The 21,236-nt window shown below is 33.9% G+C and overlaps 1 protein-coding gene and 1 non-coding gene across 2 annotated transcripts; both read left to right on the top strand.

Annotated features, from left to right (window-relative positions):
- The first annotated feature begins 4,412 nt into the window (after window positions 1-4,412).
- LOC109166976 lies at window positions 4,413-5,141 on the top strand. Its single transcript, XM_019315876.1, has one exon. The coding sequence runs from the start codon at window positions 4,413-4,415 to the stop codon at window positions 5,139-5,141; it is 729 nt and encodes a 242-aa protein (XP_019171421.1).
- A 6,707-nt stretch (window positions 5,142-11,848) lies between these two features.
- On the top strand, window positions 11,849-11,922 carry TRNAN-GUU. The gene has a single exon. It is a non-coding gene; the product is annotated as a tRNA-Asn (tRNA).
- Window positions 11,923-21,236: the final 9,314 nt, after the last annotated feature.

Genomic DNA, 21,236 nt, shown 5'->3' with positions numbered 1-21,236 from the left:
GTTGTGAGCATATAGAAGTGTTTATGTATATCTGTTGAGATCTTTGACTAAGTGTATTGACTGCTTATATTCATACATGAGACTGTGTTTGAATGTCAACCATTTTCCAAATCTATATCTAGAGTACTTTACAGGGTTGAGTGGCTTTATACTTAGCATTAATTTGCTAACGGGTTTATTTTCCTACTTGTTTTATAACCCCTTCCAGGTGGGCCCAGTACTTGAGAGCGCACGATGATAGTTTAGTGCGTAGCTTAGTTATGGTAGTTGCTAGATTAGTGTCCCTACCCTTAGTAGTAATTTTGACACTTGTAGTTCAAACTACCTTTTGTTAGTGCGTAGACAGCAGGGTTTGTTCCCCATGTTATGATATTTTGTAGAGCTTTTGACTCTAGTTTTCGTAATTCTTTTTGTAGCATGTGCAGTTACCGTGAGTGGTGACTGTGGCAGTAACATCCCCTTAGCTTATCGTTTTGGATGGTTACTTTAGTTATCTAAGTTATCCCTGTTTTATCTTAATTAATTTTGATTTATATCGGGATTTAGATTTTAGAAAAAGGGGGTGTTACAATTACGTTCCTTAATATCGCGTACATAGTAAACATGCTCAGCTTGAGACGCTAAAACATATGATTCATTAGTTTGCAACTTTCGTGTAATATTGACAAGAGGAAACCCAAATTTGTCAACTTTGAATCTAGTTTAATGATAAACATCCCACCAATCAGCCTTAAATAAAATAACATTATTTCCTCCATGGTAATTTAACTGTATGATATCTGTTAATACACCAAAATAAGAACATATCAGACAACAAGTAAGACAATCAGAAATTTCAAAGAAGAAACTATTAGCAGTCACATACAGGGAACCAGAAATCCTCACTGTCATTTAATAAAATAAGGGACAAATTCACCTAAATCAGAGCTAAATGAACTATCATTTTCTTCATAGGCTTCACAAACTTTTTGATATGTAAGTGAATGTTTTAGCATCAATTAGGCTGAATTCCATCTGGTTGGCACATCTAGAGTTAAAATAAAAAAAATAATAAAAATAATAAAAAAAATAATAAAAAAAACACTTGGCTTCCACCCCTATCAAATCAGAACGGTCCTTGAATTTCTTAAGCCTAGCAGGAGAATTTCTCACATATCTAACTGTCTCCCTCACCTTCCTCACAGAAATGTCAACCTCCATTAACCCATCTTGCACAACTAAATTTAAAATATGTGCAATGCATCTCATGTGCACATAATTGCATTTCATAGGAGAGACCCCCAAGATATCAACTTCTTTTTTAAGAAACCCATAGTAGTGTCATTACTTGAAGCATTGTCAACAGTGACAATGAATACATTTTTTACCCCCACTCAAGCAAGCAACTTTCTAAGGTTTTAGCAATATATTCTCTCCTATGTGAGGTAACAAAGACAATGGAAATAATATTTTTGTGTAGCTTCCACTAATAATCAATAAAATGTGCAATTATACATATATAATTTATCCTTTGGACAGAAGTCCAAGTATCAGTTGTAGTACTATCTCTTTGACATCATGTCCTATACATTTTCAATATATTTAACCTCTAATAAGTGAATATTTGATAAATGTCCCTACTTATAGTCCATCTAGATGGGACTTTAAATCTAAGTAACAATAATAAAGATTCTAAACCCCTGCCCATCTACAAATCTGAAAGGGAGCTCATCAATGATTATCATTTCTGCTAGGGCCCTCCTAATTACTTCTTGATTGAACACCCAAGTACTTAAGACCCCTTCATTACAATTTGGATTGTTAGTTGCACTAGGACCTAGGATTAGCCACATGATGAAATGAAAGGAGTGACTATCTTACATCTTTGGAGTGGGGATTCTGTAGGCAGTTAAGCATATGGTGTCTTAAGGAAGATGTGCCATGTTTTTTTGACACACAAGTAAATATTTTGGCACACTAAATACACTTTTGCTTTAATAACCATACCATTATTGTCTTTGATCTTTTCAAAATGATCCCATGTTTTGGATCTGGTTTCAAACTCCTTTCTTTTCTTTGCGAGAACAGATTAAGGAGGAGACATATTTTGTGGCTGAGATTGATTTCTCTCCATAGCTTCAGCTTCCACCCAAGTAGGTTCCTCACTATATACTATAAGAGGTTAACCAGGCAAACTAATACTTTCTATCTTTACAGATGGGTATTAGAATTCAGTAAGAAAAATAAGATCAAATATGTGTCAGTGTAGTTAGACTCATAACACACAGTCACACACAATTAAGTATTTAAGAACATTCTAGAATTTTGGGTTTCTACACATGCCAAATCACCAAGTTAGACGTTTAACACATTGGGCTTCAACGCATCCTAGATTGACAGAAACATTGGTTGATTTGGTTCATAAGTCCGAATGTATATTCATATTTTTTTGTCCAAATCACCAAATTAAGAGTCCATAATTGATAATTCCATCAACAACATTTTTTAAAGGTCCATAATTCCATAAATAACATTAGTTTCCTTTTTCATAATTCATTATTAGAACTTTCACTTCAAAGTTCATTATTTTGGCTCATGTACGGAAATTTAGGGCTTCCACAGTAACATTTAACATAATATATTCAATTAAGGGCTTCCTTAAATTTTATTAAATTAGGGCAAACCCTAATTACGGAAAACCCTAATCTCATAACAGAATAAAATTCCTATCACAGATTCACAGAATATCGCAAACATAGATTAACACTAACCAGATATAAAATTAGGATAGAATCTCAATCACAAAAATAAAATCCGCATCATAGATTTTAGATCAGGGCAAAGTGGCAAACCCTAATCCCATAATAAATTCGACTTCACATAGTCATATATGATATCACATATGTCAGATTTTTCATAATATTTAAATTTTCACATACGCCTTAAGCATATCTCAATTAAAAGAAAATATAATAAACACAAACTAGGGTTACGACATACAACAAATGCTCAAATTCTCTAATGAGTCTAATCAATAATCTCAACAAAAATAAGCCTCACCGGAGTTTTGGGCTTCCACCAGCAACCACAAAGTCACAAACAGCAAGACAAATTCGAAATCTAGACTTTCAGTGTATAAGGGCCGAGATTATGAGAAGATAAGAGTATAAAACTCATGACTCAAGAGATACTGAGAGCTCAGAGAGAATGTGAGAACAGAGAAGGAGAGGTCGCGACTGAGCAAATTAAAGGGAAATCGAAATATGGTCTAGGGTTTGAGAACTGAACAACGCACGTGTGTGTGTGTGTGTGTGTGTGTGTGTGTGTGTGTGTGTGTGTGTGTGTGTGTATATATATATATATATATATATATATATCATGTCATATATATCATATCAATGCACAAACATCTGCTAAGAATATCAGATACTGTTCAAATTTTTTCTTCGGTTTTGGATACCCGCACTAGCCCCAACTTCGGATTTTGGACCGGTCAATTTATTCGGATAGGTCAGAATTTGCATTGCCCTACAAAAGAGTAGGATTTTATTTAATGAATACTCTTGAATAGTGGCTCCAAAATTTCCCCGTCACACTAAATAAATCGAAAAGTTTAATTTTCTTTAAACAAAATTTTGAATTGAAATTTTATGAATAAAGTTATATTATTGGAAGAGTTTTCTATATGGAGTTTACCTTAATGTATAATATGAATTCCAAAGGAACTATGTTATGTAAAAAGAAAAATGTTATTTGTTTATACTGAAATCACTATTATATAATGTTTTTGTGCATTGACATGATATATATATATATATATATATATATATATATATATGTGTGTGTGTGTGTGTGTGTGTGTGTGTGTGTGTGTATGTGTATATATATATATATATATATATATATATATATATATATATATATATATATATATATATATATATATATATATATATATATATATATATATATATATATATATATATATGTGGCCCTCTCTCTTAGCGTGGCCTAGGAGAGTTTCTCCCTAGTAATCTAGGGTCTTGGATTTCTTTTGTGGTATTTATTCATGGCATATCAGTCCAGATATCGATATGCTCACCGTATTATTGCGTTGGAATTTTCATTATTTACGTGGATCATATTCTGTATCATCATCGACATGGAGGCAAGATCTTCCCTGATGGTTAACCAAATCGAGGAGAGATGGGCAGACCTGTCATTGGCGGAGGAGGAGTGCGGTGGTCTGGCAGCGCCGGAGATTCAGGTTACGAATCAGGACGATCCGCAGTGGGAGTTGGTCGGACGGTTCCTCACCGACAAACCGATCAAATTCGACCATATGCAACAGGTCATGGCGTCCGGTTATGGGAATGCACGTGACTCTGATCGAGGAAAATCTCTTCTCGTTCCATTTTCCCCATCCTAAGGACATGAATCGGGTTCTCGACGATGGACCATGGTCCTTCGAAAACAATTTGCTGGTGTGCGCTCAGGTTCAACCGGGAGTGAGGCCGGAGGAGGTTGATCTTACCAAAGTTCCGGTTTGGATCCAAATCCATGGATTACCTACGATTTTCGCCTCGACGGAATTTATCACCCGCATCGGCGACTACGTTGGAACATTCGCAGCTACCGATCCACACAATTTTGGAGGAGGCTGGAGAAGTTACTATCGGATGCGTGTTCTGCTGAATGTAAACGTGCCACTGAAACGCCGAATGAAGATCATCCGGAAAGACGGATCAACGCTGTGGATCACCTTTAGGTACGAAAGGCTCAACATTTTTTGTTTCTGTTGTGGCATTCTGGGGCATATAGATAAGCATTGTAAGAAGGCGTATGAGGAGGGTGTGGAGCCAGATGAATACCCGTTCGGCGCTTGGATGAAAGCAGGGCCACGCCGGCAGGTCAAACCGATTGGTGCCAAATGGCTCTTACCATCAAGGGCAAAAACAATGGTGGCTGTCCCCGGGGAGGTGTCGCCATCAGTGGCACTGGCGGTCGTAGAGGAGAACGGTGGCCTACATGGCGATCTTAAGAGAAGACGGGAAGGCAGTGAGGAGGTGGATGATGTGACGGGCAAGGATGTTGTGATGGAGGAACACTCAAAAAATTTTGATATAGCGGGGCTGGCGAACCAGTCCTGCCCGACACAATGAGTGTGTTGAGTTGGAACTGTCGGGGTATGGGTGGCTCCCAGACAGTTCGAGAATTGACGGGCATTGTGGCTCGTCTGCGACCCAACTTTGTCTTCTTAATAGAGACAAAGTCTGTCACTAGTCAGGTGGAACGTTTGAGGGTGAGATTGGGTTTTGAGGGAATGTTATGCATGGATCGGGAGGGAAGAGGTGGGGGTTTGGCACTGTTATGGAGGGACTCTACTATGGCTAGTCTTCTTAGCCTATCTAAGAACCATATAGATATTGTTGTCACGCCATCAGAATTGCCGCAGTGGCGTCTTACGGGATTTTATGGAAATTTCGATCGTGGGCAGCATCAAGAAACATGGGATTTGCTACGACAGCTTAGGGGCCGTTCTGATCTTCCCTGGACTGTCCTTGGGGATTTTAATGATGTTGCTAGCCAGGCGGAAAAACGAGGTGGCAATCCACAACCTACTGCCCTGATCGATGGCTTCACTCAGGCTCTGGATGACTGTGAGCTTGTTGATTTAGGGATGATTGGCCCTCGATTTACCTGGGAGCGGGGACGAGGCACTGAGATGTGGGTGGAAGAACGGCTTGATCGTGCTGTAGCCACAACTGAGTGGATGGACTTGTATGAAGCAGCTGTGGTTCGCCATGTATGGACATCTTCATCTGACCATCATGCTATTTTTTTAGACATAGACCCGCAACCAGTTCGACAGGCCCGGAAAGCTTTCCGGTTTGAATCCGGATGGTTACTGGAAGAGGGCTGTAAAAATGTTGTAGAGGTGGCCTGGAGGCAATCTGCCGACCTTGATTTTCAGCAGCGCATAGCTGTTTGTGCGGAGCAGCTGGGACGATGGGGCGGAGAATATAGGCAGCGATTCGGGCGGAGAATAGGGATGTTGTGTCGTCGATTAGAACAATTACAAGAAGACCGTTCTCTGGAAGCTGTTCGGCAGTATCTTGCAGCTCAGGAGGAATTGAAATTACTTCTAAATCAGGAGGAATTATTTTGGAGGCAGCGGTCCAAACAATTATGGCTTAAACAGGGTGACTCGAATACAAAGTATTTCCACAAAATGGCATCGTTTCGGAAGCGATGTAACTCGTTGGCAAAACTGAAGGATCCGCAGGGTATATGACAGGAGGGAACGCTAATGCATGCGGAGGTGTTAAGGTACTATAATAATATTTTCCAAGCGTAGAACACATCTTCTAATATTTTCCATCGGGTTCAAAATAAAATTAGTGCCGAGATGAATGCTTGGTTACGACAACCGTTCTCAATGACGGATGTCAAGACTGCACTCTTCTCCATGGCCCGGAAAAAGCCCCAGGTCCGGATGGAATGACACCGGCTTTCTACCAACATTTTTGGCTGGTGTTGGGCCATGATCTTTCCAATTTTGTGTTACAGTGCGTTAATACAAAATCTTTTCCTTCGGGCCTTAACGATTCAAACATCGTTTTGATACCCAAGAAAAAAGTCCCGGAAAGAGTTGCTGATTTGCGCCCAATTGCATTATGCAATGTGGCCTATAAGGTTATTGCCAAAATGTTGGCCAATAGAATGAAGGGTATTTTGGAGTCAGTGGTGTCGCCGTCACAAAGTGCCTTTGTTCCCGACAGATTACTCACCGACAATATCATTGTTGCCGGGGAAGTTGGACATTTTCTGTGGCGGAAAACCAGTGGTGCAATGGGTTGGGCGGCCCTCAAGCTTGATATGGCCAAGGCATACGATCGGATGGAGTGGAACTATTTGGAAGGTATGTTGGGAGCCCTTGGTTTTGATCAAAGTTGGATTGATTTAATGATGTTATGCGTCTCGACGGTCCGGTACACTATTCAGGTAAATGGCGATGGTGTGGGAACTGTTTGTCCTTCTCGAGGGATCCGCCAAGGGGACCCGCTATCTCCTTACCTCTTCATTTTATGTGCAGAGGGTTTATCTCTTTTGCTACAACGGGCGGAGGGATGTGGCGCCATTCATGGGGTGCGTGTTGCACGGGGAGCCCCGGCAGTGACTCATCTTCTCTTTGCGGACGATAGTCTGCTGTTTTTCCGGGCTACTTTAGCGGAGGCCCAGACTGTGAAAAGCTGTTTGGACACATACAGCGCAGCATCGGGGCAATTAATCAACTTTGACAAGTCCAGTGCTATGTTCAGTGCTAATACGGAAACAGAAGTGAGAGGCGTGATCAATGCGTGTTTAGGAGTTCGGGAAACTCGGGATCTGGGTCGTTACTTGGGACTGCCATCGGTCCTGGGTCGGAATAAATCTGCCACTTTCAGCTTTATTGAGGATAAGGTACGGGAAAGACTGAGTTCTTGGCAGCATAAATTTCTCTCTAAAGCAGGTAAAGAAGTTTTAATTAAGAGTGTTGCTCAGGCTCTGCCAATATTTACGATGTCTATTTTCTTATTACCGGCTCGGGTGTGCGACAGGATTGAGAAACTGTTTAATCGGTACTGGTGGGGCGGTGGGGCCGCGAATACTGGTGGGGTGCACTGGTTGAGTTGGGCAAGACTGAGTGTACCAAAGAGTCAGGGTGGCCTTGGGTTCAAAAGTCTCCGGGCTTTTAATACTGCGCTTCTTGCCAAACAGGGGTGGCGCCTTTTGACCACACCAACTTCTTTGGTTGGCCAGATCTTGAAGGCGAAATATTATCCGAGGTGCGACTTTATGGAGGCAAAATTGGGTAACAACCCGAGCTATATATGGCGTAGTATTATAGCAGGACAGAATGTTTTGAGGGAGGGCCTTGCACGGCGGATTGGTGACGGGCGGACCACAAAGTTTTGGGATTGGCCATGGGTGGCTGATCAATCCATATGTCAATTGGATACTGAACGTGTGGAAGAATTAAAGGAGGCTACAGTCAACGGATTGATGCATGCAAATGGGCAGTGGGATGAACAAATTCTTCGGGACCTTTTTAGCGAAACGGATGTGAGACGAATTCTTGCAACCCCCATATCAATACATCTACCCGATACCTGGCGTTGGAGGGGGGACATCCGCGGAGAGTACAATGTTCGCCACGGGTACAGAAGCCTTACGTCGATCACCAACCAGACAGGTAATGCGAATTCGTTCCGTGCTTGGAAGCTACTTTGGGATCTTCGAGTCCCACCTAAGGTACGTAATCTGTTATGGCGATGTGTACGGGGGATTCTACCGGTCCGTGAAAATCTGAAATTAAAGCACATTTGGATAGGTGGTGGGTGCCCACTGTGTCGACAATTTGATGAGACAACTGAACATCTGTTGGGAGAATGCTGGATTGCGAAGCAGGTTTGGGAAAGGGACGACGTGCTGCATGGGGAATCCATTCCGGCATTTATTGAAGCAAAGCTTACCAGCGCGACGGAGGATGATGCTATACGGTTGGCTGCCATTGTTTGGTCATTATGGATGGCAAGGAATGATTGTGTGTGGCGCGGCAAGGAGTGGCCTATGGAGGCCTTACGTAATCACATAAATCTTTTGATTTCTTCATGGACTGTAACTTATGCGCCAGTGCTCCCTAGGGAACATGCAGCTGCGCCTTGTACACTCTGGGAACCCCCAATGAGAGGTTGGTTAAAGTGCAATGTTGATGCGGCAATATTGGCTGATGATGTATTTTATGGAGCAGCAATCCGTGATCATGATGGTGGCTTCGTGGCGGCAAAAAATGGTAGACTAGTTTGTGATCGGGATCCACTTATGGCCGAAGCCTGTGCGGTTAAAGAGGCGCTCTCGTGGCTACGCGGTATGGGCCACGAGAGGCTAATCATAGAGTCTGATTGTTTAGTTTTTTGTAATGCTTTTAATTCTTGCAATTTGGGTTTTTCGTACGTAGATTTAGTTGTGAAGCAATGTCTTTTGATTGCTAGAGACATCGGGAACGTTGTTGTTCGCCATGTCAAGAGATCAGCGAATCAAGTGGCTCATGTCCTTGCACGGGCAACTGATTCATCGACTGGCTCGGGGTCTTGGTCTGCTATACCCCCTGCGTGTATTTCAGGCTTTCTACATTAATGATATATTCACTTTGGTTTCAAAAAAAAAAAAAATATATATATATATATATACACATATATATATATATGTATGTATGTATGTATGTATGTATGTATGTATGTATGTTCATAACATTTTTTAGTGATCAGAAATACATAAATTTTCAGCAGTGTTAATTTTACTTGTTACTGAGCGTTTGGTTGGAGGAATTACAATTTCATTCTCATCTAATTCCCATATATATAATTATAAAGGTTCATTTGGTTGGAGATTTCCTCATTTTCATGGAATTATAATCCCATGCCCCCCTTGGTATTTCAATTTCATGAATTGTAGGAAGAAAAAAAATAACTTTGAGGCAAAATTACCCTCGTCTTTTTTTTTTTTTAACCTAAAATTGATGTTTGACATATCTCTTTTGATTATTATGTGTCTTTTCTTCTACTCTCAACACAGAACGTCAATTAGTAGTCCAACCTCAATCAAATTTTTTTTTTCTCAAAACTCCCTTATCTATTTTATTTCTTTTGTTATGCAATTCTAGGATTTATATTTACAACGTGTTACATAAAATTTCAAAAAAAAATATGAATTTGGTGATTTAGGATTTATAATAATAATAATAATAATAATAATAATAATAATAATAATAATAATAATAATAATAATAATAATAATAATAATAATAATAATAATAATAATAATAGTAATAATAATAGTAATAATATAATAATAATAATAGTAATAATAATAATAATAATAATAATAATAATAATAATAATAATAATAATAATATTATTATTATTATTATTATTATTATTATTATTATTATTATTATTATTATTATTATTATTAATATTATTGTTGTTGTTGTTGTTGTTGTTGTTAATTATTAATATTAATAAGTATGGACATTTTGAACATTATACTACTTATTCCCCTTCAATTCCCATGTATACCAAATATTGAAATTGAAATTTTCAGTAATTATATTCCTGCAAACCAAACACTTCAATTTAAAATACCACTTTATTTCCACATTATTCTTCCCCCATCGAATTACAATTCTTTTTACACCTAACTAGTATTTTCACCCGTGCGATACATGAAATATAATGGATTTATTTGTTATAATATATTAAGAATATTTGGATCGGTATACAAATATTTAAATCATAACATCAAATACGGAGTATTATATAGGGCAATTGAAGATATGGTTTGGATCGTTTATGTTTGTTGATGTTATCATTGCTTGAATTCGAGCAAGTAATTGCTCAAATTAATAGTTAATGTGTAGATGTACGCATGCGGTGTTGTACCTTTAGAGATTTCTATATATTATTGTGTAGGATTTTTATAAAATGGACAAATGTGCTCATTCTCTAGCAACTTAGTTATAGTAATTAATTGCTATCATAATTCATTTGTATAAAGGTTATACTTTTGTCTATATATATATATATATATATATATATATATATATATATATATATAGCAATTTTGTTATTTTGAAAAAAAAAAAAAAAAAAAAACTTAATATCATTGATTGTGTTTACACATTATTGAAAATCTCTTTGTAGACGACATTGGTAGTCGCAACACAGTCGTGTCCATCCTTGTCTAGAGCTAACACCTTCAGGCCATTAGAATGGGTGACTTGGGAGAAAGCCACGTACAATTGTCCATGATTAAAAGCCAATTTTTTGAGCAATAATCCAACGTGAGTTAGTGTTTGACCTTGGTTTTTGTTGATAGTCATGGCATATGCAAGCATCAACGGGAATGGTTTACGCTGGAACTTGAAGGGCAACCTCATATCAAAAGGAGTGATAGACATTCGGGGGATAAGAACTTTGATTCCTTCATGTGTCCCATTAACTATTCTTTCTTCGACAATGTGATATGCCAATCTTGTGACAAGGCTATTTTAATATGTTGTTTACCAACGTTTTTCAATAAAGATGGGAGGTTAATGTTACACTATCAAATTGTTTCAAGAATGATGAAAATTGTAACCTAGGTAGTAATGTCAATAAAATCATTAAATTAAAAAATAAAAATTAAAGCTATATGACTTAACTCTAGAGTAGCTCAGTTGATTAGTGTGTATGGCTATTAACCATAACGTTGAAGGTTCAAGCCCTTCTTCTACCGTTTCTAATTCCAAATTGAGTTGTTGGTTTTCTATTAAAATTTAAAAAAAAAAATACTAAGACTAAAAATGTACATTTTTTCCTTTTTAAAATGTGTATATAAAGAAACCAAAGTACAATTGATATATGGTTGGAGTAGCTTAGTTGGTTAGAGTGTGTGACTGTTAACTATAATGTCAAAGGTTCAAGCCCGTTTTATAATGATTCTAACTCCAAATTGAGTTGTCTAAGTGGGCTTTCAATTAAAATTTTTTAAAAAAATTAGTAAGTCTAAAAATATAATGTACATTTTTCCCCTTTTAAAATGTGTATATAAAGAAAACAAAGTACAATTGATATACAGCTAGAATAGCTTAGTTCGTTAGAACGTGTGGTTGTTAATCATAAGGTCAAAAGTTTAAGCTTTTCCCTTAGCGATTCTAACTCTAAATTGAGTTGTCTAAGTGGTTTTTTTTTTATTACAAAAAAAAATAAAATAGTAAGACTAAAAATGAGCATTTTTCCCTTTTTAAAATGTGTGTATAAAGAAACCAAAGTATGATTGATATATAGCTGGAGTAGCTCAGTTGATTAGAGTGTGTGGCTGTTAACCACAAGGTCGAAGGTTCAAGCCCTTCCTTTAGCAATTCTAACTCCAAATTAAGAATGTGAAAAATGTCGCTCTTAATTGCAAGGTCGATAATTCAAGCCTTGTCTTTAGTTGTAAGACAAAATGTGCATTTTTTCCTTCTTAAAATGTGTATAGTGTTACGACTAAAAATGTGCATTTTTTCCTTTTTAAAATGTGTGTATAATTTACTCAATAGTTGCAGCACCGCATGCGTACATCTAAACATGTGTATAGTTTAGATGTAATCGCAAGGTCGATAATTCAAGCACTGTCTTTAGTTGTAAGACAAAATGTGCATTTTTTCCTTCTTAAAATGTGTATAGTGTTAAGACTAAAAATGTGCATTTTTTCCTTTTTAAAATGTGTGTATAATTTACTCAATAGTTGCAGCACCGCATGCGTACATCTAAACATGTGTATAGTGGTAAGACTAAAAATGTGCATTTTCCCTTTTTAAAATGTGTGTATAATTTACTCAATAGTTGCAGCACCACATGCGTACATCTACACATTAACTATTAATTTGAGCAATTACTTGCTCAAATTCAAGCAATGATAACACCAACAAACATAAACGATCCAAACCATATCTTCAAAATGACAAAATTGCTATACCTTGCAATTTGTCCACAAGTATGAAGAATTAATATTTTCTCCAACAACTACTAGTCCTGTTGCTTTCGGAATAACAGGTAGGATCTATTTAAAATCGCCACCCAAAAATATTGTCTTTCCACTAAAAGTCTTTTCAGCACTACCCGGTTTGGTGAATCTCAATGGATCCCTTATGGTTTTGTTCAAAGCCTCAAAATAGTGCTTGTGCGTTATCAGTGCTTCATCCCATATTATTAATTTGCTCCTTATTATAAGCTTAGCAATGTCACTAGTTACCTTGCAATATATTGCATGTCGGATGGAATCTTCATTCAAGGAGAGTGGTATAGCAAATCTAGAATGCGTCGTTCTGCCTCCCGTCAAGAGCAAAGATGTTATTCCACTGGAAACAATATTAAGAACAATATCACAGTGGCTCCTTATCTTTGACGATAATGTTCTCCACACGAACGTCTTGCCTGTTCTTCCGTAACCATTCACATACAACAATCCACCTCCATTGGATTCAATATCATTCATCACAGAGTCGTAAACATTCTTTTGCTCGTCGGTCAATAATTGTGTTACCAATGTTTCATGTTTTGTCTTCAACGATTCCTTGTCATACACCAACTATTCATCTATCAATAAGTTTTCACTCAAACCTATTTTAGTTTCGTTTGGAATTGGCATTTCTAAAAAGTCCTTCAGGCTCTTCCCCACGAAGAAAGCAACTTCTCCAACTCCACCAAAGCAAACTGTTTTTTTATCTGAATCTGATAACATCAACTCTTAAAAGGAAAAAAAAAAAAAAAACAAATTAGTTTATTTATAAATAATGAAAACTAAATAACAAAGTCAAATAAATATATTGGAGTAAAGTAAATATCATTGATTCAATATTGAGTAGTGACAGAAAAAGGGGAATAGAAATTTTAATATTGTTGTATTTTTAATATTAAATAGATTGCACAATATAATATTTGTTGTTATAATTTATATAATTGTATGTCGATTCAAATATTCTTAAAAATCTAGTATTTTCACCCTTGCGTTGCATGAAATTGATTTGTTATAATATTTAAGAATATTTGAATTGATATATAATTATATAAATTATAATAACAAATATTATATTGCGCAATTGATTAAATGGGTTGGATCGATTATGCTTTTTGATGTTATCCTTGCTTGAATTCAAGCAAATAATTGCCCAATTACCCATGCAATGCACGGGTAAAATTTTTATTATATATTTAGATAATAAAATTAAAGATGAAATTATAAAGAATTCTAATATTTGAAAATGTACATTTATTTGACTATAAGATTAGTGTAAAAGTATCACTCAATTAATTGAATAATATATGACTCGTTTGTGTGCAATTATCTTAAAAAATCGATATGTAATATGATTTATGTAATTATATTATTACTAAAATAAATAGGAGAAAAAAGAATAAATAATTTAATTTTAATTATTATAAAAATAAATCCAACGATCCATGTTTAGCATAATTACCATAATAATAATTAGTCAATTATATTATCTGTGCAATTATACTTTTATACGTTAAGTATATTCCTTTTCACCATATCGTCTTTACTTTTTATTTTTCTCTTCCTCTATATATGAATGCATTAATTGTAATTATTATATATAAAAAAATCCAATGACCCATGTTTAATTGTAATTATACTACTATCTTTGTAATTATTAGCTTAATTAGCATAATAATTATTAATCAAGTATACTAATATTTGTGAAATTAATCTTTTATTTACCATAATAATTATTAGGTAATTACACTATTATTGTGCAATTATACTTTCATACCTTCATATTATATATATATATATATATATATATATATATATATATATATATATATAGAGAGAGAGAGAGAGAGAGAGAGAGAGAGAGAGAGAGATCATCATAAAATTAACTGTAATAATTAAAAAAAAAAATTAACTATCCATGTTTAATTGTAATTATACTATTATTAGAGTAATTATTAACTTAATTACCATAATAATTATTAGTCAATTATACTAATATATGTGTAATTAATTCCTTAGTTACCATAATAATTATTAGGTATATATTTTATGATAATTTATTTTGCTTGATATCACCAAGTTCTTTTGTCCATCAAACCGTTAATCTTAAAATGTATCATTCTGAACCACATTAAAGCTATGCTAAAGTTGAGAAAGTCACTACAAAATAGTAATAATAATAATTATTATAATTATTATCATGGGGAAATTGATAAAGTAAAAAAGGCTGTGAAATTGAAAATTGTGCATGTTATATAACTTATACATGATATATATGTATACATGTATGTTGAAGTGATGTTCACAACATATGCACACATTATTATATATGTTGCGAGATTGTTCACTCTCCACAATGAGTTGAATATATATATATATATATATATATATATATATATATATATATATATATATATGCGAGTTCAGGTGCGGCAGTGTTTTACGGTGCGGCGATTTCTTATGGTGCAGCAACACCAATAGTTCAACAAATATGCACCATCAACGTTAGAAAAATACACCACACAAAATAGAGTAAACAGAGCCCTGCATCACCAAACACACACCATTAGGTGTGAGTAAAAACACCATACACTGTTCAGAAATACACCATTGGGGTGGTGAGTTATATGGTGTATTTTTTTGAGTCTGTTGTGCATTTTGTGATGTTTTATTGCATTTCATTGTGGTGTGTTTTTATTACACAGTTGGTGCATATTGTTAACACTGTTGGTGTATTTTGGAATTCCGCCACACCGCCGCACGGGAAAACCGCCGCATTTGAACTTTATTATATATATATATATATATATATATATATATATATATATATATATATATATATATATATATATATTGGTTCAAATGAGAACAGGGCTTCCCGTACGGTCGGTGCGGTTTACACCATTAGGTATGCATAAATACACCATACAGTATTCGAAAATGCACCACAATGGAATGTCATAAAAAAGTTTTTTGCACTTTTAGTCCCACAACTATAGTGGCACTGGCAGAATTGATCCACGACTTTTGAGCCTTGCAATTTTAGTCCACGATTATTGATTTTTTTGCAAAAATGGTCCTTCCGGCCACTTTTCCGTCAAAATTTCACTGGGAAAAAAAAAATTCTCTATTTTTAGCCGGGTTAAAATTGACATTTTACTTATCTCAAAAAATTAAAAGAAAAAAATTGATATTTGACTACATACAATATTACTGGGATACATACTACTGCCCCAGGCGGCGGAGTACATGTACCACTCCAATGCTGTTGCCGGATAACCCAACTAGCCCAGGGAACGCCACGACCGCTCCGCCGCTTACTGACAGCCCTGCCTGCTCCAGGAACTCCGCCGCCTGGGGCAGTAGTATGTAGCCCAGTAATATTGTATGTAGTCAAATATTAATTTTTTTCTTTTAATTTTTTGAGATAAGTAAAATGTCAATTTTAACTCGACTAAAAATGGAGAATTTTTTTTTTCCGGTGAAATTTTGACGGAAAAGTGGCCGGAAGGACCATTTTTGCAAAAAAAAAAAATCAATAGTCGTGGACTAAAATTGCAAGGTTCAAAAGTCGTGAATCAATTCTGCCAGTGCCACTATAGTCGTGGGACTAAAAGTGCAAAAAACTCTGTCATAAAATGCACCACACACCAAAAAAAATGCACCACACATAATGGTGCATTTTCGAACCCTGTGTGGTACCTAATGGTGTAAACTGCACGGGAAGCTCTGTTATCACAGGAATCTGACCCTATATATATATATATATATATATATATATATATATATATATATATATATATATATATATATATATATATATATATATATATATATATATATATATATATATACACACACACACACACACACACGCACATGTATGTATGTATATATTTGTTGTGGGTAGTGCGCAATTAACCATGTGGTGAACATGCAACCATACAATCCATGCAGTAAGGATTTAATCCATTGAATCATCTGCTGTGAACATTCAGTTTTGCCTTTTCTCTTTCAATTTACGCAAATACAGTGAGAGTAGTGAAGCGATGGACAATCTCCGGCAACAATTGACGATATAAAGCTACCGCCAGTATGGTTCCTGAATGGAGCATTAACCTTTAGAAATGATTGATTTCCAGTGGACGATGAAAATACCACTCTAACGAACCGGGCAATTTTCCTTATTCGTTGCAGTTGTATTGTTATTTGCAAGTCTTTTTCTTACCCCGGCAGATAAAAAGCTTGTCTGATAAAGAAAAACGTGAGAATATAAATTTTACCTGATTGAAAAGTCAAGCTCCAAATTGCTTTTCATCAATCTTCTGTTTCAGTCTTGGTGATGGAGTGTTGGGTTTTGGGCTATATTTATAGGTGATTTAGGAGTGTTTGAGTACAACATGGAGTTGAGAGATTGAGTTTGATTTTAATTTGGTTTATTTATGAAATTAGGTTTCTTCTATGTGATTTCCGAAAGATACAAGCCGGGAAATAAAGCATGCATATTTTTAAGGATTTTTTATTTAAATCTTAATAATTTAGCTAGGCAGTTAAGTTTTAATAGGAGTTCGAAATTTAGTAAATTTAACAAGGAATTATAAAACTAATAATAGAGAATATAATTTTTAATGGGAAAAGGAATAATATAATATTGTTGAATAGAAATATGAATTTTAATATTGTCGTATTGTATTACAAATAGGAATTTTAATGTAGAATTGTAGTACAAATAGAAATTTTAATGTAGAATTGTAGTACGAATAGGAAAGTAGGAAACAATATATTCTATTAGAAATTGTAGTACACTATTTTATAATTTATAATATTAGAATAGGAATTTTAACGAGGAATTGTAGTAGGAATAGGAAAGTATGAAGCAATATATTTTAGTAGGAATTGTATTACACTATTTTACAATATTACACAAATCTTAATAATATAGGATTGTTTTGGGCGGGAATAGGAAAGTAGGAAGCAATATATTTATTAAGAATTGTATTACACTATTTTACAATATTACGCAAATCTTAATAGTATCGGACTGTTTTGGACGAAAAATTAAAATGAAGAATTTTATTTTTATATATAGAGTATAGATTCTCTCCCACCAACCAAACACACCATTTATACTTATCCCGTGCTTTGGTCAATTCTTCAAATATGAATCATCCCCACAATGTCTGTCGAGAAAAGTCACTACAAAGTTGTAAAGGATTATGAATAAAATGTATCAACAAGGACCTAAAAATACCTACATTCCTACGATATATAGGAGATAAGAAAGATTATTGTCTTTTCAATTACCGTTTTAAAGATTGTTTAATAAACTATGATAACATTCAAAAAGACAAAGCTAATTTACTTTAGGATTGCACTAACTCTTTTAATTAACCTTAATGAAGTAGGGATCGTGAACTAGGTTAGGTGTTTATATATAATTTTTCCCACATGTATTGGATTCATTGTATTAGTTCAGTATTGGGGTTATCATATCAAATACAATAAATATCAAAAATATTTAGTCAAAATATAATGCATAGAAATTCAATAAAAGAAAAATCTAAAATCTAACTTGAAAATGACATTCTACGTATATATTTTTTTTTTTTTTTGAAAATCACATTCTACGTATATATTTAAATACAAAATTATTCACCAAAATTTCTATATCAATTTTTTTTTAAAATTTTATTTTCACTTGTAATTAAAACTTATATGTGTTTGATTTTAACATAATTATTAAGGTTAAAAATAATAGATTATATATACAATATTTAAAAAAATTAGGGGTCATGTACCATTGCCTTGGCCTTGCACATGGCCAGGGCCAACTATGAGGGTCATTCGACACCATAAATTTTCTTAAATTTATATATTAAAAATTCAAACGTAATACTAAGTATGAATTTTTGAATTTAAAATTATAAAAAAATAACAACAAAAATAAGTCAAGGAAGAATATAATTTAATCAATAAATAAGTAAACAAGATCTATAAAATATAATGGATGAAGAATTATAAATTGTATATATATAGAGTTTTTTCAAATTCATGGATTCAATAAAAAAAAAAAAAAAAGTCATTTTCAAAGTATGTACAAAATGTTAATTTAAATAAATTTAAAAATATTAATGATTCATCTACATTCTTTTCAAAAAAAATAAAAATGTTGCTGGTGATAGATTATTATTCCACATATAATCTCAATAATTAATTAAATAAAATAAGATCATAGAAGTCTTTGTACATTTGACACTGCACCCATTCATAAATCTTAGTGGGATCTAATAATAATAAATAAATTGAGTTTGGGTGGCGGCTTTTTTCAGTTTGACCAAAGGCTTTTTCTTCGGGTGAAATAAATAAATTCAGTTTGGGTGGCGGCTTCTTTGAGTTTGACTAAAGGCTTTTTCTTCGGGTGATTTTAATTTGTTTATTTTCAAGGCTCGAGGTTTGGACTGACCCTAAATATAAACATTTGTGTAATTTAGTAGGCTTTAATATGCTAAGAATTACCCAAATTAAGAGCTTTTTCCATAAACAGGGACTATACACAAAATGCTGGAGCGTTATGCCCTGGACCATGGTAGACACGCTGTACATTCATAATTTCTATACTGTAAATTCATAATTTCTATACTGTAGATTCATAAAATTTATAATATAAATTCATAATTTCTATACTGCACATTTATAATTTCTGTACTGTAGATTTATAATTTGATAACTATATGTTCATAATTTGATAACTATACAGTTTAGAAATTATGAATCTATATTACAGAAATTATAAATTTACAGTACAGAAATTATGAATGTGTACTATAGAAATTATGAATCTACATTATAAATTTTATGAATCTACAATTTAAAAATTATGAATGTACAATACAGAAATTATGAATGTACAACGTGTCCACCATACATATAGTACACACGGCTCCATAGCATAATTTGCCCAAAATGCTAATGGGTAGTGTAGTATAGAGCTTTATAGAGCCACATACCAAACTAAAGCTGGTCAGACTTGGGACAGTAAGCAAACAATAAGACAAGAAAACTTTTACTTTGTTAAAATCTTTTTGTATTAAGTATTCATAGAATTATTGACAATAATTCTATTTGATTAATTTATAATGGAAATAATTAATTATAACAATAATTAATAAATATAAACGATATATATATATATATATATATATATATATATATATATATATATATATAGAAATCAGTTCTCGAGCGGGTGAGCGCTTCAGGTGCGGTTGTGCGGTTTAATTTGAGCCATCCATCTCTCTTTAATCAACGTTCAAGATTACCAAAATTTAAAAAAAAAAAAAAAAAAAAAAAAAAAAAAAAAAAAAAAAACGCGGTGGTAATTTTGTAATTTTTGTATCTAGGTCAAAATTAAGGTGAGTGGTTTTGTGATTAATGTGCGTGAGTTTTGTATATAAGGTGCGTGAGTGTTGTGCGTAATGTGCGTGAGTTTTGTGCTTAATGTGCGTGGGTTTGTGCTTAATGTGAATAGTTGTTAAAACATAAAGTGTGGGCTTTTGTGCTTAAGGTACGTGAGATTTGTTCTTAAGGTGAGTGAAGTTTGTGCTTAATGTGCGTGGGGTTTGTGCTTAAGGTGCGTGAGGTTAGTGATTAATGTTAGTAGTTGTTGAAACTTAAAGTCTGTGAGTTAATACTTAAAGTGCGTCAGTTTAATGCTTAATGTGCGTGAGGTTTGTGCTTAATGTGCGTGAGGTCTGTGCTTAATGTGCGTGGGTTTTGTACTTAATGTGCGTGTGTTTGTGCTTAATGTGAGACATTTTAAAATCTTAAGTGTGTGAGTTTTGTGCTCAATGTGCTTTGTTCTGTGCTTAATATGCGTGGTTTTTGTACTTAAGGTGAGTGATTTTTGTTCTTAAGGTGCTTTGTTTGTGGACTTAAGGTGCGTGGTGATTTATGTACTTAAGGTGCGGCATGTTAATGCTTAAGGTGCGTCCAACCGCACAACCGCACGGGAAGCATCAACCGCACCTGAACCCTTCCCTATATATATATATATATATATATATATATATATATATATATATATATATATATATATATATATATATATATATATATATATATATATATACACTAGTTTTTTTACGCGCTTTGCGCGAATGGGATAATGCCCAATGATTATTTTTAAATAAGTATTTCATAGTATATCAACGCAATATTATATCGAAGATGTTCATGCATATGCAAATAAATATTGAATTTGTTTATTTAAATCGGTAATTCAAAATATATAAATGCAAGATAATATTTATTGAATTTTCTAATTGATATTTGGTAGTGGTAGTATTTCCCTATATGTTTCATGCATTGTGAGATGTGTGTCGTAGGTTATCATGTGAAAGTATTGAACAAAATATTAATATTTATTATATTTGTATAAAATACTTGGTAAATATATATATATATATATATATATATATATATATATATATATATATATATATATATATATAATGTATTTTGTATTATAACTTTGATATTTAATTACAAGATAATGTAAAAAGAAGACAATGGACAATGCAGTAAATATAATGAATTAATAAATTTGAAGGTAATGAATCTTTGAATTGTAGAAAATAAAGATAATATAACTAATGAAATTATATCTATTTTTAATT

Source organism: Ipomoea nil, unplaced genomic scaffold, assembly GCF_001879475.1.
Source record: "Ipomoea nil cultivar Tokyo-kokei standard unplaced genomic scaffold, Asagao_1.1 scaffold3142, whole genome shotgun sequence".
In the NCBI taxonomy this organism is placed as follows: domain Eukaryota; kingdom Viridiplantae; phylum Streptophyta; class Magnoliopsida; order Solanales; family Convolvulaceae; genus Ipomoea; species Ipomoea nil.
This window is presented reverse-complemented; position numbering and strand designations above follow the sequence as displayed.